Source organism: Xenopus laevis, chromosome 1S, assembly GCF_017654675.1.
Source record: "Xenopus laevis strain J_2021 chromosome 1S, Xenopus_laevis_v10.1, whole genome shotgun sequence".
Classification (NCBI taxonomy): Eukaryota; Metazoa; Chordata; class Amphibia; order Anura; family Pipidae; genus Xenopus; species Xenopus laevis.
Window position 1 is genome coordinate 29,293,306 of NC_054372.1, and position 15,348 is coordinate 29,308,653.

General features: G+C 40.9%; 1 protein-coding gene across 1 annotated transcript in view; it reads left to right on the top strand.

Annotated features, from left to right (window-relative positions):
• Positions 1–2,564: 2,564 nt before the first annotated feature.
• kit.S (KIT proto-oncogene receptor tyrosine kinase S homeolog) overlaps positions 2,565–15,348 on the top strand; it is a 39,096-nt gene continuing 26,312 nt past the window's right edge. The window contains 1 exon segment of the mRNA NM_001085708.1: positions 2,565–2,677. Within this exon segment, the coding sequence (NP_001079177.1) occupies positions 2,629–2,677 (49 nt within the window). The 5' untranslated portion in view covers positions 2,565–2,628.

Genomic DNA, 15,348 nt, shown 5'->3' on the forward strand with positions numbered 1-15,348 from the left:
AGATCTAAGAGTCCTAAAGAAAACAAGTGGGACAAATAAATCTGCACTTGAATGTGGGGTGAGATAAGGTGGGAGATCAGAAAAAGAAGAGGGAAAGTGCAGCAGACTCTGGTTTACGTTAAGCACAAAACAAAAACTGTGGTACTGTTTTAGCCAGTAGCAAAAATAACAAATAAAAAAACAAACAAATACAAAAAGTATTGTAGAAGTGATACCTATATTGGCTAACAATAAAAATACATTGCAAGCTTTCGGAGCACCAAGGCCCCTTCGTCGGGGTATTTTGCCTCCAGAGTGTTCCGTGTTAATTATATTGATCATATTAATTATGCTCACAACAAGTGGCAACCCTATGTGGGCTTTTATTCAGTAATTCGGTTGTATGGTGTAGATAGTGATATACTGAGGCAATTTACAATTGGTTTTATTTTTTATTATTTGTGGTATTTTGCTTTTTATCCTGCAGCTTTCCAGTTTGCAATTTCAGCAACCCAGTTGCTAGTGTCAAAATTACCCTAGCAACCATGCATTGCTATGAATAAGAGACTGGAGAATAATTAGGAGAGGATCTGGAAAGAAAGATGAGATTTTTTTTAGGTTTTACTTCCTAGTAGCATGAGTATTTATTTTTTACAGCAGATGAAGAGAGACTGAATAGAAATACGAGTAATAAAAAAGTAGCAACAGCGTCATGCCAAGCCTGTCAGGCGCCCTAGGCAACCGATGCGCTCAATAGGCATAGGCACATGAACGAATAAACGCACGCATGTGCTATTTGACGCTAGCCAGTGCAGAGAGGGGACCGGATTCGGGGTAGGAGGCAGAGAAGTTACTTTCCTGGCCAGTGCCGGACTGGGCCAGCGGGGCAGCCCAGTCCAGTCCCGCTTCGCATTCTAATCTTCCTGCTGTGGCAAATACAAAGTGCGTGCCTGCTCAAAAGGACATGTGCAGTGGCAGGAGGGGTGCGGCGGCAGCTCGCCAGTGTAACCCAGCAGCAGGGGATCCGGAGGGTGGTACTGCGACAGTAGCCCCGGTAGGCCTTGGGTCCCCCAGTCCGACCCTCTGCCTGGCACCCCCCCCCCAGCTTTACACCCTAGGCACGTGCCTACTCTGCCTTCACCTAGTTCCGGGCCTGAGTAGCAAAAACTATAAATTTGTAGCCTTACAGAGCATCATTCAAAAACTTTAAAAAAAGAGAAGAAAATTAAGACCAATTGAAAAGTTGCTTAGAATTTGCCATGCCAGGCCAGTTAATTTCTCCTGGCACAGGGTCGGACTGGGGGGGACTGCTGTCCAGGGTCCCCCTCCGCCCCCTACTGTGACTTACCCAGCTTTTTGCCGCCCCTGGAATCCTGTCTGGCGCTGCCGCCTGAGGCGAGTGGCTCAGCTCGCCTCATTGGCGGAGCGCCCCTGGACTTACCTAAAGGCGCGTGGAGACTGTGGCTGGTGTTGCAGTGCGCAAATGACTAATTTGGCATGCATGCGCAGGCGGCGGCGCGCGTCACAATTTTTTTTTATCGAATGCCAATATCGGGAGAGGGTTCGGACGCACCGGGTTTTTTCCCAGTGTCGCGCTCGGCCAGTCCAACCCTGTCCTGGCATGTTCACTAACTAGTGGGTGTAACTGGAGAAACTTGCTGGGTGGTTGTGCATAGACTGTGCATAGACTGTTACCCTAGTGATAGTGTCCATTATGCATTGCTGTGGGCTAGTGACACAACACAGAACTTTAAGGTGGCCATACACGGGCAGATAAAGCTGCTTATATCAGTCCTTAAGACCAATTCGGCAGCTTATCTGCCTGTGTATGGGGGCTTCCGATGGGTCTTCCCCATCAATATCTGGCCACGATATCAATTGGGAAGGTTTAATTTTTTCAGCGACCGACCCGTCAAAGCCCATTGCTCCTCGCTGTAATCTGTTCCCTCGGCCCTAAGGGCGAATGTTCGGATTACCCCGATATAACCCTGCCGTTGGTGGGCATAAAGAGGAAAGATCCACTCATTTGGCAATGTCGTCAGACGAGTGGATCTCTTCACTTTAGGTTTCAGGTTTCCATGGTGCCATGGGTGGTTCCTATTTGCCCCTAGTAGGGTTGCCTCAGTTTCTGGAAAAGAAATGTAAGCTCAGCAGATGACATACTGGTAGCGACGTAGACCCCCTAAACCTAGGGCTGCCCATAGGAATTAGTGTCTGACAAAACGCACCACATATATTTTTATTATCTGAAGTGAAATTTACAGCAATTAAGTGGCATGCAGTTTGATTACAAATATATTCCATATATACAGGTGTAATAACGCCTGCGAAGTGCAGGAAGAATGAGCGCAGTTTCAATAAGGGGCTGTACGTGAAGTTGGATGGGAAAGAGACTATTCCCACAACACGCGCTGTGCGTTCGTCACACAATAACAATCACTGACGCCTCATCAGAAGCAAACATTGATAGTAGAAAAGGGGCGGGATTGTGAGGGAGGGGCCTCCCAGGCGGAGGGGCGGAGCTGCAGGAAGAGAGTTACTACTCTACTCTGCAAATTGGCAGAAGCTCAGAGCAAGTTGAGAGCAGAGAGAGAGGTTGTAGCGTGGAGCTGCGCTACAATGAGCCATATTCCATTCCTTACGGTCACCATGAACTGGACTTACCTGTGGATCTTGCTGTTCCTTCTTCCCTACACAGGTCAGACAAGGGGCTGGTTGGGTGGGGGCAGCTGTATAAGGGATTTGGCAGAGAAGCACCACCTGTCTCTCTTCTGTCCGGCTGGGATTGTGCCGCAACTTTTAAGTTGCTGTTTAGAAGGTGTCGCATGATCGCTTCCCTCCCTGATCTACAGACACCTGTGTGGCATTCCGGCATCCAACGCTTTTGTACCAAATCTACTTACTGCAGATGTGTGCGATTTGTTCAGCGAGACTTGATCTAAAGTTAGTGCGCAATTGTCAAAATTAGGATTGCGGTTCTTGTACATGGATTTAGATAGATTTAAATGCCAGTGTGTATATATGTATGTGTGTATATAAATGTTTGTGTATATGTGTGTGTATATAAATATGTGTATATGTCTGTGTGTATGTGTATATAATACACGAAAGCTATGAATATCCTGTAAATTATATCCTTATAAAGGGTGATTTCTGATGTCATTTCTGTCACATGACTCACTGAAATTTGTGTATTATAATAAAGTACCCCCAGTTGTAAAATATGAGGATATTAGAAGTTACCTCGGAGTTTCATGACCTGTATAAAAACACTCGGCCTTGTATGTATGTGTATATAAGTGTGTGTATATGTATGTGTATATAAGTGTGTGTATATGTATGTGTATATAAGTGTGTGTGTGTATGTGTATATAAATGTGTGTGTGTGTATATGTATGTGTATATAAGTGTGTATGGGTATAAATGTGTGTGTGTGTGTGTATATGTGTATGTGTATATAAGTGTGTATGGGTATAAATGTGTGTGTATGTATGTGTATATAAGTGTGTGTGTGTATATGTTTGTGTATATAAATGTGTGTGTGTGTATATATGTGTGTGTATATAAATGTGTATATAATATAAATGTGTGTATATGTATGTTAAAATGTGACATTTATGTGACTTTCTGCTCTGATGCTTCCTGTGCTGGTTGTGGGGTCACTTGTGCTTGATAAAGAGATCCCATAATTTGCCGGGGACTTGATTCATTTTAACACCACGCACTGATACAGGCAAAGTGATCTGCAACTTATGCTGTTGGGTTGCATTTTAGCTGTCAGGGGATGCTGGGAGTGGTAGTTTGACAGCATCCAGAGGAGTACGGTCACACCTGGAGATTCGAGAAGATTGTTGCCTGCCGACTAGTTGTCCCTTCTTTGGGTCAACTAATCTCCCCGAACTGCTTCCCCCTGTCTTCTAGAATGAAAAATCTCCTGCGGCATGGCACTCGCAGCACTTCGTTTTCCAAAGTTGCCTCACGAGGAAACTTTGGGCAACTTCGGAAAACGAAGCACTGTGAGTGCCATGCCGCAGGCGTTTTTTCATTCTAGCAGGCAGAAGACTGGGGGAAGCAGTTTGGGGAGATTAGTCTCTCCAAAGAAGAGGCGATTAGTCGCTGGTCTACTAAATCTCCCCGAATCTCCAGGTGTGACCTTACCATAAAGGTTCCTATCTTTGGTGCTGTAAATTGTTAGAACAATTAGTAGAAAAAGAAATAAGGACCGCACATGCTCACCGTTCCCCCCTCGATTCAGGTGCACAGTCCAACAGTGTCCCCACTGTGAATTCGACAAAGACTCAGGAAAAACAGACGGCACTTCTGAAAATTGGGATTTATTGGGGTTCCTGCTAGTAAACCTTACGCGTTTCGGGAGTTATCCCTTAGTCATAGGTCATGACCTATGACTAAGGGATAACTCCCGAAACGCGTAAGGTTTACTAGCAGGAACCCCAATAAATCCCAATTTTCAGAAGTGCCGTCTGTTTTTCCTGAGTCTTCGCTGTAAATTGTTATGTGCTTTTCCCAATCAAAGTGATACTGACACTAAAAAAAAAAAAAACTACTCTTCAGAATATTAATGTACATTAAGTTACCTATAGGTCATGCTGATCATTCTTCGCTGATAAATCGGCTTTTGTAATTGTTGTTGCATTTCTTAGACTTCAACTGCTGCACAAATATGGCAGCCCCTTGATAGAGGAACACGGGATCAGAAAGTTAATGTAAAAGTATTGGGCAAATATTTTCATGGCAAAATTATAAATGGCATGGAAACACAATGTTATGATAGATGTTAAAAAGGTTTAAATTCTGGTGTATCTCTTTAAGCCATAGTCTGCTCTTCTTTTTATGTTGAAAGGGCTCATACCCACAGACTTTTTCTTCTTTTTATGTTGAAAGGGCTCATACCCACAGACTTTTTCAAATGTGTTTGATATACGTTTCAGACACAGGTTTGAGTGCACCTAAACCCATTTTTTATTTGATTCCATTATATTCTGCCTGGCTGTACTCAAGAGCATTTTGAGTGCTGTTTTACTCCTTTTGCATCTCCTTGTGCATGACGCACGTTCAGTAGCTGGTAGAATAGAGGGTTACGTTTGGAACTGACAAAACGCACTTAAGTGCCTTTAAAAAAAAAAAAAAAAAACTCCTATAAACGCATTATATGCGTTTTTTTGCTCTCGGGCAGGCGTTTGAATAAAGTATTAAAAAAAAACTGTGTGTAAGAGCCCTAATGCTATTAACATAAGACATTACTGTTATTTTGTTGCAGGTTAGCGGACATCAATTAGGCCGGAGAATTGTGTGTTTTATTGTTGTTCAGTGGCATTTCGGTTGCCGTGGAAGTGAAAGAAGACTTTGGTGAAACCTAAGCCCGGTCTTTGTGCTGCTGTAGAATATAATAAGTGCCCTGATTATGTTGTTAGGGATACAGGACACAAGATAAGAGACAACATTCAACAAAACAAGCCTCTTTATTGGTCATTTGTTGGGATCTAGTAGGGGATACTGGTTTTGCTGGTGCAAAGTCTGTTTGTATCCATTTCCAATTTTGAAATGACTTGTTATGATCAATATATTTTCAGCATTTCAAATTATAATACTGCATACAATATTAGGGTGCTTGTATTTAGTGGTGCACATACAAACACAAATTAAATATATATATATTCCACATCGCTAACGAGCATTTAAGTGCTGATACATAGGTCATGGCTGTGCAGAAATCAGTGCTGTCTGCAGCAACTGTCAAAATTCTTTGTTAATAGTTACACAGGCTGTAGGAACAGTGTTTCCCCAACCTTACTTAGGGAACGCTAAATTTAATGTGGCTTTATATGAAATATGGCATAAATCGATTTTATTTCCCCAGTTTTGGGAGAACTGCTGGAATCGTACTTATTAAATCCACCTCCATATACAGGTAACTAGTTTGGTGTCCCTGTTCCCCCGGGGTGCTTATGTAAATTAAGCACGATTGCCCAAACATAAGAAGCACTTGAAAACTTGTTTTGGAAATGGACCTCATTTAGTGGATAGGAATTTACAAGCACAAATAAAGATTGTACCAGTATGCTAAAAGAGATCAGCATCGGATAGGTGACCCAAACTCACAGTTTAGGTAGACATTTAGGGGCTATCTAGGGTTCAATTATGAAAGCGGTCCCATAACAAGCTCATTAAGATGAAGGGCTAGAGATTAGCTGCCCTGACACGTCATTTCCTTTCTCAATTAATTAGAGTCCCTAACTCTTGTTCAGGGACTTCCTTTTGTTTAACATTAGACCATTTCCCCACCTAAAAGAATAAAAATTCAATACATTTGTTAAATGGATGAAAATGGTTTTGCTCTCCAAATCTCCCCTCTTATCCATGCATAAGAATACTAGTGCATGACATAATACTGCAGTATATAAATCCCATTCACAAAACCTAGCATATTAAATTCACAAGAATTATTGGCATGTATTTATTGTAATGTGTTTATGCATGGCCTCTGTGCAGTTCTACAAATAGAGCTTTGCAAAAAAATTGTGTAAACCGTCACCCTTTTTGTTCTGATAGGAATACAAGAGGGGGGGAAGTAAGGAAAATATTAAGGGCTCTTACTCATGAGCGTTTTTACCTGCGCTCCCCTGCGTTCGGTTTTTCGGCGTTCAGCCGCAGGGGAGCGCAGGAATAGACGCATTTCATTATTTCAAATGGGGCTGTACTCACACAGGCGCATGTAGGCGCCGAACGCAGGTTGAGACGCAACATGCTGCATTTTTTCTGCGCTCGGCGCCTACACGCGCCTGTGTGAGTACAGCCCCATTTGAAATAATGAAATGCGTCTATTCCTGCGCTCCCCTGCGGCTGAACGCCGAAAAACGGAACGCAGGGGAGCGCAGGTAAAAACGCTTGTGAGTAAGAGCCCTTAGGGGGCCTATTGGAAGTTCATATTGAACAAAATATAATCACCTGTACATCATATGCGTATTCAGGATAGTAAGGGCTGCCATTAGAAATCACGGGGCCCTGTACAACAAAATGTTCAGGGCCCCGGCCCCCAGATCCCGCCCACTCCACACTACAGTTAAAAGACCACATAGACGTCAGTGCTAAAAAAGGTAAACCCCCCCCCCACACACACACATGTTATAAAAAGCTATTAATGGTCAGGCCCCCTTATAAGTTAAAAAAACTGTGAGGCCCCCCCATAAAGATTTTTTTAAAAAAAATTGTTGATCAGGGCCCCCTTGAAGTTAATAAAAAATAATTGGTGATCAGGTCCTCCCTATAAGTTAAAAAAAGTATTTGGTGATCAGGCCCCCCCCTGCAAGTGAAAAGAAAATTGATGGCCTGCTCCCCCCCACAAGTTATAAAAAACCATTGGTGATCAAGGGCCCCCTGCAAGTAAAAAATAAAAATTGGCCAGACCCCCCCCCCCAAATTTTTTTTAAAAATTGTTTGCCAGGGTTTAGTGTCGAAGGGGGGGGGGCGGCTATGCTTCATTTACTTGATTAGCTGGGCCACCCTTTTTTTTTTCATTTTAGTCGGCGCAGAGTCACGGAAAGCGTTTGGGGATATTGGTCGTGCAAAGACGAGACAATTAGTCGCCAGGCAACCAAATCTCCCCAAAACGCCCAGTGTGGCCTTACTAAATGGTTCAGGGAGGTTTATTGAGAAGTTTATTATTTACCTGCTACTACACCAGATAACTGCTACAGACACCTGCTAAGAGCTTTTGTGTTTTATGGTTTATTGATCTCTTACTGTTGATGATTAAGGCATTCACATTTAATAGCTTAATAAACTGTTTGTTATCGAGAGATGTTTAAGCAGCTTGAATCAAGCTCGTCTGTTGTGTTTATATGAGCTTCATACTTCATTATAAGTTAAAAAGGAACATGTCTAGCTCCCTAATGTACAGAATCAGGATGAGAAATAGATTTATGGCGCATGATCGTATGTACAATTAATATAGCCAAGGCACATTATAATGTAGTAAAGGCTAAGAAGTATGCAAACACAAGTGAGAGTGCATGAGCTTATTCTTGCAACAACCAAATATGCATAGTTTAAAGTTAAATCATTTCAGTATTTATTTAACCCTTTAAGTGCCAGCTATAACAACTTCAACACTGCTATAAAGTACCAGTATCCATCAGCTGCAGAGTTTATCTCCCTACTATGCCTGATTTCCCACAGCCACAGTCCTTTCTCAGAGACTATTATCCCACTGTTACTATAGGCACCATCTCTCCCTACTATACCTGCTATCCCATATCCACATTCCTTTTCCAGAGACTATTATCTCAACTGTTACTATAGGCACCATCTCTCCCTACTATACCTGCTATCCCATATCCACATTCCTTTTCCAGAGACTATTATCTCAACTGTTACTATAGGCACCATCTCTCCCTACTATACCTGCTATCCCACAGTCACACTCCCTTCCCAGAGACTATTATCCACTGCTACTATAGACACCATCTCTCCCTACTATACCTGCTATCCCACAGCCACAGTCCTTCCCAAAGACTTATCCCACTGTTACTAATCTATAGGCACCATCTCTTCTTACTATATCTGCTATCCCACAACCACAATCCCCCCCAGAGGCTATTATCCCACTGCTACTATAGGCACCATCTCTCCCTACTATACCTGCTATCCCACAATCACACTCCCTTCCCAGAGACTATTATCTCACTGTTATTATAGTCACCATATCTCACTACTATACCTGCTATCCCACAGTCACACTCCCTTCCCAGAGACTAATATACCCACTGTTCTATAGGCACCATCTCTCCCTACTATACCTGCTATCCCACAGTCACACTCCCTTCCCAGAGACTAATATACCCACTGTTCTATAGGCACCATCTCTCCCTACTATACTTGCTATCTCACAGCCAAACTCCCTACCCAGAGGCTATTATCCTTAATGCTAATATAGTTATCCTTTCATCCAGTAATACCTGCTGTGCTGCCTACAAGGCTTATAATTTTTATAAATCTTGTGTAAACTTTGTGATAATATTTGTACATTTGTGGTCACTTATTGATTATTTCCCCAAGGTCGATATTGTTGCTTGTTTCGCTTCTTGGAGTTGAGTTAAGCCTTTCTGTAAATGTTAGAGACTCACAGAGTTTGATAAACAGTAGATAAGTTTATAAATAGTTTTAATAATTGCGCTAATTGGTGCTTTCATAGGCAATGTGTGCATGTGGATCATTCCTGGCAGATGAGAGCAGACTGTGCTTGAGTGCTGACATATTTCCCACAGTGCTTCACAGAGATTATACATTATTCACATCAGCCCCTGTCCCAGTGGAGCTTGCAATCTAAAGATCCCTTTCACATTCACACATGGTCACTTTTATCAGGAGCCATTTAAACTGCCTGTATGTTTTTGGGAGAGAGGAAACTGGCTATTGGGTCAGATATCCAGCTGCAATGATGGGATATTGAGAATTTCCGGCAGCAGCTGGAAGTTGGAGAGTTCCTCTGTTGGTTCATGCAGGTGTCCACTTTGTACCACCACGTGGCTGAGATTGTTTGTACACATTCTGACGTGTTATATTTCCCCCATTTGTTCTGAGAAACCGTTGTTTTTTAGAGCCTTTTGAATGTGCTTTCCAAATTTGTGTAAGGGCTCTGTTCAGTTGTCTAAAAGGGAACTATCGCCGAAATTTAACAAGCGTCATCATACTGAATTAAAAAACTTCTAAATACAATCAAATATTCTGCATTGGTTCTGAAATAATCAAGTTTATCTTCACTCTCCCTCTCTTAGCATCTGTTTCTCTTCATTCTGTCTTCTTGCAGGAGTTGGGTGTCAGATATTCATTGACAATTACATCCAATACATCTTATAGGGGGCTTCTATTCCTAGCAGATGTATTAGTGCTCATTCAAATAACTAATTCCAGTACAAACAAAATCTAACAAAATAACTGCCTTTTGCAAAATTCCTGAATGTAGAGAAACATGATGTCTGGTGGTTTTAAAAGAGTGAGCTCCAATACATCTTCTGTGCTAAAGGAGCCCCCCTATAAGATATACAGGTATGGGACCTGTTATCCAGAATGCTCGGGACCTGGGGTTTTCCGGTTAACGGATCTTTCCGTAATTTGGATCTTCATACCTTAAGTATACTAGAAAATAATGTTTACATTAAATAAACCCAATAGGCTGGTTTTGCTTCCAATAAGTATCCATTTTATATTGGTTTGGATCAAGTACAAGGTACTGCTTTATTATTACAGAGAAATAGGAAATAATTTTGGAAAATTTGGATAAAATGGGGTCTATTGCAGGTGGCCCTTCTGTAATTCTGAACTTTCTGGATAATGGGTTTCCGGATAATGGATCCCAATACCTGTATTGGATCTAACTGTCAATGAATATCTGACAAACAACTCCAGAATGAAGAGAAACAGATGCTGAGAGAGGAATAATGAAGATATAGTGAATAATGTACCCCCTCTTGTAAAATATAAGGATATTATAAGTTACCGAGGAGTTTCATGACCATATAAAAACACGAGGCTGAAGGCCGAGTGTTTTTATACAGGTCATGGAACTCCGAGGTACAGAATGTTTAATTGATTGTATTTAGAAAACATATTATTTCAGTGTGCTGAAGCTTATATTAAATGTTCATTTTTGTTATATTTACCCTTTAACAGAAACCAAGAGCCCATGTAACAGCTTCTGCTGTGTAATCTTATCCTGAGACTTTGTTCATTTGATCTCTGTGATGGAATTGTGAATGCCTCTTAAAAGTATAGATGTACTTGTACCTTCTATGTAAAGTGAGTTATTGATGTACTGACAAATAGTGGTCCCCCCCCCCCAACCCAGAACATTATTAAGGATTTGGCATGCATGTGATTGGTGGGAATTTGAGCTGCATGTTTGACGAGAAGGGAAAGCACAGTCACTTCCTGTTGGTGTGGTTGAGCTGTGCCTGGTTGGTTTCCTGGCTATCTGGGACACGTGCCCCCCACACCATACTTTCTTGTGTTCCACTATAGGATTGTTTTTGCTTTAAAACTGATTATACAAGACTGTCCATCTTTTGTGTAAATACAATGCCCTTTATCTCCAAGAGCATCTGAAGGGCTGTGGGTAACATAGGTCCTTTCTTACTGAGCCTCCTCCACTGGCATTCAAATTAAAGTCATAATTGTAAAATGTATACAAGAGTATGGTGGCATGAGAATCACTTTCTCTGCTTTTTAACAATCAAGTATAATTTATTTATTTTTTTTTGCAAAGGGGCATTTATCCGGAACTTGACCAGTTCCCTTCTAGAAAAGATATCGGGAAGTGAAGCATTCATGACATCCTGCAGGGGCTTTCCTCCCCTCTCTACTAAATTAGTACTCATGATGAGGGAAATGTCTTTCATTTGGTTTAATTGGGCATCCTTTTCTGGAATGTAATTGGATAAACTTGCACTTCAGACTTGAGCCACTTTAAAGGAAAACTGTCATGGGAAAACGTTTTTTTTTTTCAAAACACATCAGTTAATAGTGCTGCTCCAAATCTGCTGCTGCTGAAATCCGTTTCTCAAAAGAGCAAACAGATTTTTTTTTTATATTTAATTTTGAAATATGACATGGAGCTGGACATATTGTCAGTTTCCCAGCTGTCCCCAGTCATGTGACTTGTGCTCTAAAAAACTTTAGTCACTCTTTACTGCTGTTCTACAAGTTGGAGCAATATCACTCCCTCCCTTTCCCCCCAGAAAGCAATTCCATCCTTAAGTGCTGGCTCTTTCTGAATGCGCATGACCAGGCAAAATGACCTGAGATGGCTGCCTACACACCAATATTACAACTAAAAAATAGAGTGAATTATTTGCAGTGTAAACAGTGTAATTTAGAAATAAAAACGACACCATAAAAATCGTGACAGAATCCCTTTAAGGCCATCCTTTTACTCTCTGGTAGTAGCATTCCACAGGATATACTAGAAACCGTTTGTAAGGGCTCCTAACTCAGGGGTTCATTACCTAATCTGGGCATTAACAATGCAGCCAAAGTCTGTTTTGTTCAGATAGCTGTAGAACAAAGAAATCATTATTTATTTTTTTATTATTCATTAGGTTACTTGGTTACACCCCAGGTGCCAGTTTGCATGGTGTCTGTAAATGAGATCCATATTCTATAAGCCTAATATTTTCTCTTTCTAAACTCTTGTTGGTCTTTCGCATGTTGGACCATGCAGCTATCTACAGCTTCTGTGCATCAGTATTTTACTCCTTGGACACGGTTTTTTAACCTTTTTTTTTAATGGGACCCATCCTGTGTCTGGGATTTTGTCTTGGAACCCCTAGTTATGATGTAGAATTAATTACCTATGGCGCTTCCTTATAACTATTTGTTGCAAAATTAAAATTCACTGTATTAATGGGGATCATGTGACCCACCATTTTCAATACGGTTTACTAAAATTTTTGTTAGCAGTTTATTTTTATAGAGCCAAGCAGGCATTATTTTGCATGTTAATGTGACCATTGTGGGAACTGTTTTCATTCGAGTTAATGGGTAAATATGTCACTTTACCTTTGCAGAGCAAATTGAATCTATTCAGACACACATGTATAAAATACTTTCTATTCTGATGTGAATAACTTTTGTCATATATGTACGTATTTCTGTATTTGACAGAGTGGCTTCTGTGACACTGGCTTGTGTTTGCCAATGTGCTTTGTTTGCAAGCAATAGTATTTTGCATGTGAAAAATCTGCCTTCTGTGAGCAAAAAAAAATCCATACAGGTTACACACTGTTCTATTAAAAAAAACCTTTGAATGATGTACAATTGCTATATTCAGTATTTAAGGTTGGTCATTTTCAAAAGAAGTCTGAGAAGTTAGATCTTCAGGTGTGTCCTGCAGGAATACAGAACCCAAGTTTTACAGATGTCACACATCTAGTAACGACTGTAACATGTTTTCTCTTACACATCAAAAAAATAATAGTTTATAACATAACCCGGGGAATGATATTAGCATAGATACTGCCTCATTTCACTGTTTATGTAATTGGTTTCCTTCAATGGTCTATAAAGATATGTGTGCATTTTCTGCTTTTCTCTTAGATCTCATATGTCATCTTCATTATTCCCTTTATTATTCCCCTTATAAACAGATAACGCTTTACTTTTAGTAAGATTTTTTCATTATAAACAGAATTGGTGAGTTGTAAATCAAAATAACTTTTTGTGTGTGTAAACAGCATCTTTGTCAATGTTTCTTAGTAAATAAACACAGCAAACACAGAGTAATGTTCTTTTTGCATTTTAATGACATGTGTTGCTCACATGCTTGTTTACTATGTTTTTCTTCTCTTTGCTGAGGCAGAGATTGGTTTTTATGGCTTTTAACGTTTTTTGACCACTGCTGCCACGTGCTGTACTTCACACTGAAAGTTTACTTATAGAGGGTAAAGTATTAAAACATTGCTTTGGGTTCAGTAAAGGCAGCAGTCAATAACAAGGTAGTGTTGCCTGTTTAAAATCACTCATTAGTTGCTGTGGGTTACTAGACATGGGGCAATGTCTAGTACTTTTATTAAATTACCACAGTTTGCTTTTGTTTCATAGGTTACATAGTGTTTGTTTTTTTGCTTATTGCAGTGATTTCCTTAGTATGAGGTTGTGGGCTGCATATTTTTTTAAAGTCTCTTTGTTGTTGTTGTGCCTTTGATGCTGTGAGGACCAGGTGAGCGAAGTAAATCCTTTCATTTGACAAGAAGATGGATGTGTGGCAGACTTCAAACATCAGTAACACTTGTGGCATTGTATTTAGAATCTGGGGCAGAATCAAGTCTCTCTCTATCTCTCTCTCTCTATCTCTCTCTCTCTCTATCTCTCTCTCTCTCTCTCTCTCTCTCTCTCTCTCTCTCTCTATCTATCTATCTCTCTGTGATACTTCTGTGTTTGTCTATACTATATGACCATTTTGAGTGTAGATGAAGCTAAGCAGCACTACTGTAAATGCTCCATTAAACTGGAACCCTTCAATGTTTTCATTTCTTGCTGTTGACTATTCAGAGTTATTATTATCATACTTCGATCATCCTTGCCACAGTCTCATTTTGGGCTGTAATTGATGAATAACTAGCCAAGCAGATGTGTCTGTTGCAAGGTATTGATTAACTCATATATTATAACACATCCCTTGTAAACCTCCTTGTAATGTTGCCACTATGCCTGTACGTACGTGATGCAAAGACATGCTGATCTATTCTCCAAAACCTGCGTCCTTTAGGGATTGATTTTCCTTTCCTCTTGGCATTTGTTGAAGTCGTAAAAAGCTATTTACTTTTGCTCTGCTGATCAATAGAGATGTTCTAATGGCACTCATGAAATAGATGCACACTAGCAGTCTGTTGCGTTGCCACCTGTTCTGATGAATAGGATATTGCTTGTATAAGAGTACATCCATGCTGGGTAGACTTTAGTCGTTTGAGTGTGTTGGAGAAAAGAGCTAAGCAAAATTCACACTGATCACATTCTGTCTATTTAATATGGCAATGTTCTATAGGGCTCTCTACAAGTCAGCTTAGCATATAGGTATGAAAATAAATGTCATAACTTGACTTATTTGTCAAACTTTGCAACATAAGCCAAGTGTACAGAATAATTATAAAGACTTGACTGACTGGTGGCTCATTTACACTGCTTATTTATGGATGGTCACAGAGAAAGGACCATGGATTCTGAAATCTAATTAACATTTGGGGGGGAACCTTGTATAGTAAATGGAGAATTAGGGCAGAGACACACGAAAAGATTTGGGGAGATTTAGCTGCCCAGCAGCAAATCGCCTCTTCTTCGGGCGACTAATCTCCCCGAAAAGCCTTCCCACCGGCTAGAATCTAAATCGCCAGCGGGATGGCACTTTTTCCGATGTCACCCGAAGTTTACCCTCAAAGCAACTTCGGCAATTAAATCTCCCCGACTCTTCACGTTTGCCTGTGCCCTTAGGGGGAGATTAGTCGCCAAGGGACAAATCGCATGTTCTTCAGGTGATTAATCCCCCAGAAAAGCCTTTCCTCATGAGGCCGCTTTGGGCCACTACGGAAAACAAAGGGCTCAGAGTGCCATTCTGCCGGTGATTTAGATTCTAGCGGGCGGGAAGGCATTTAGGGGAGATTAGTCGCCTGAAGAAGAGACGATTTGTCGCTGGGCATCTAATCTCCCCCAGTAGCTTTGTGTGCCCCTGCCCGTATAGGTGCATAAGAAATTCTAAACTAGTTTTGTAAGTTCCAAGGGAATCCTCAAAAAAAGATTAACCATGGCCTAGGAGCTCATTCTGGTATACATAAGCAAATTGTACCAGATCTCATTCTGGTA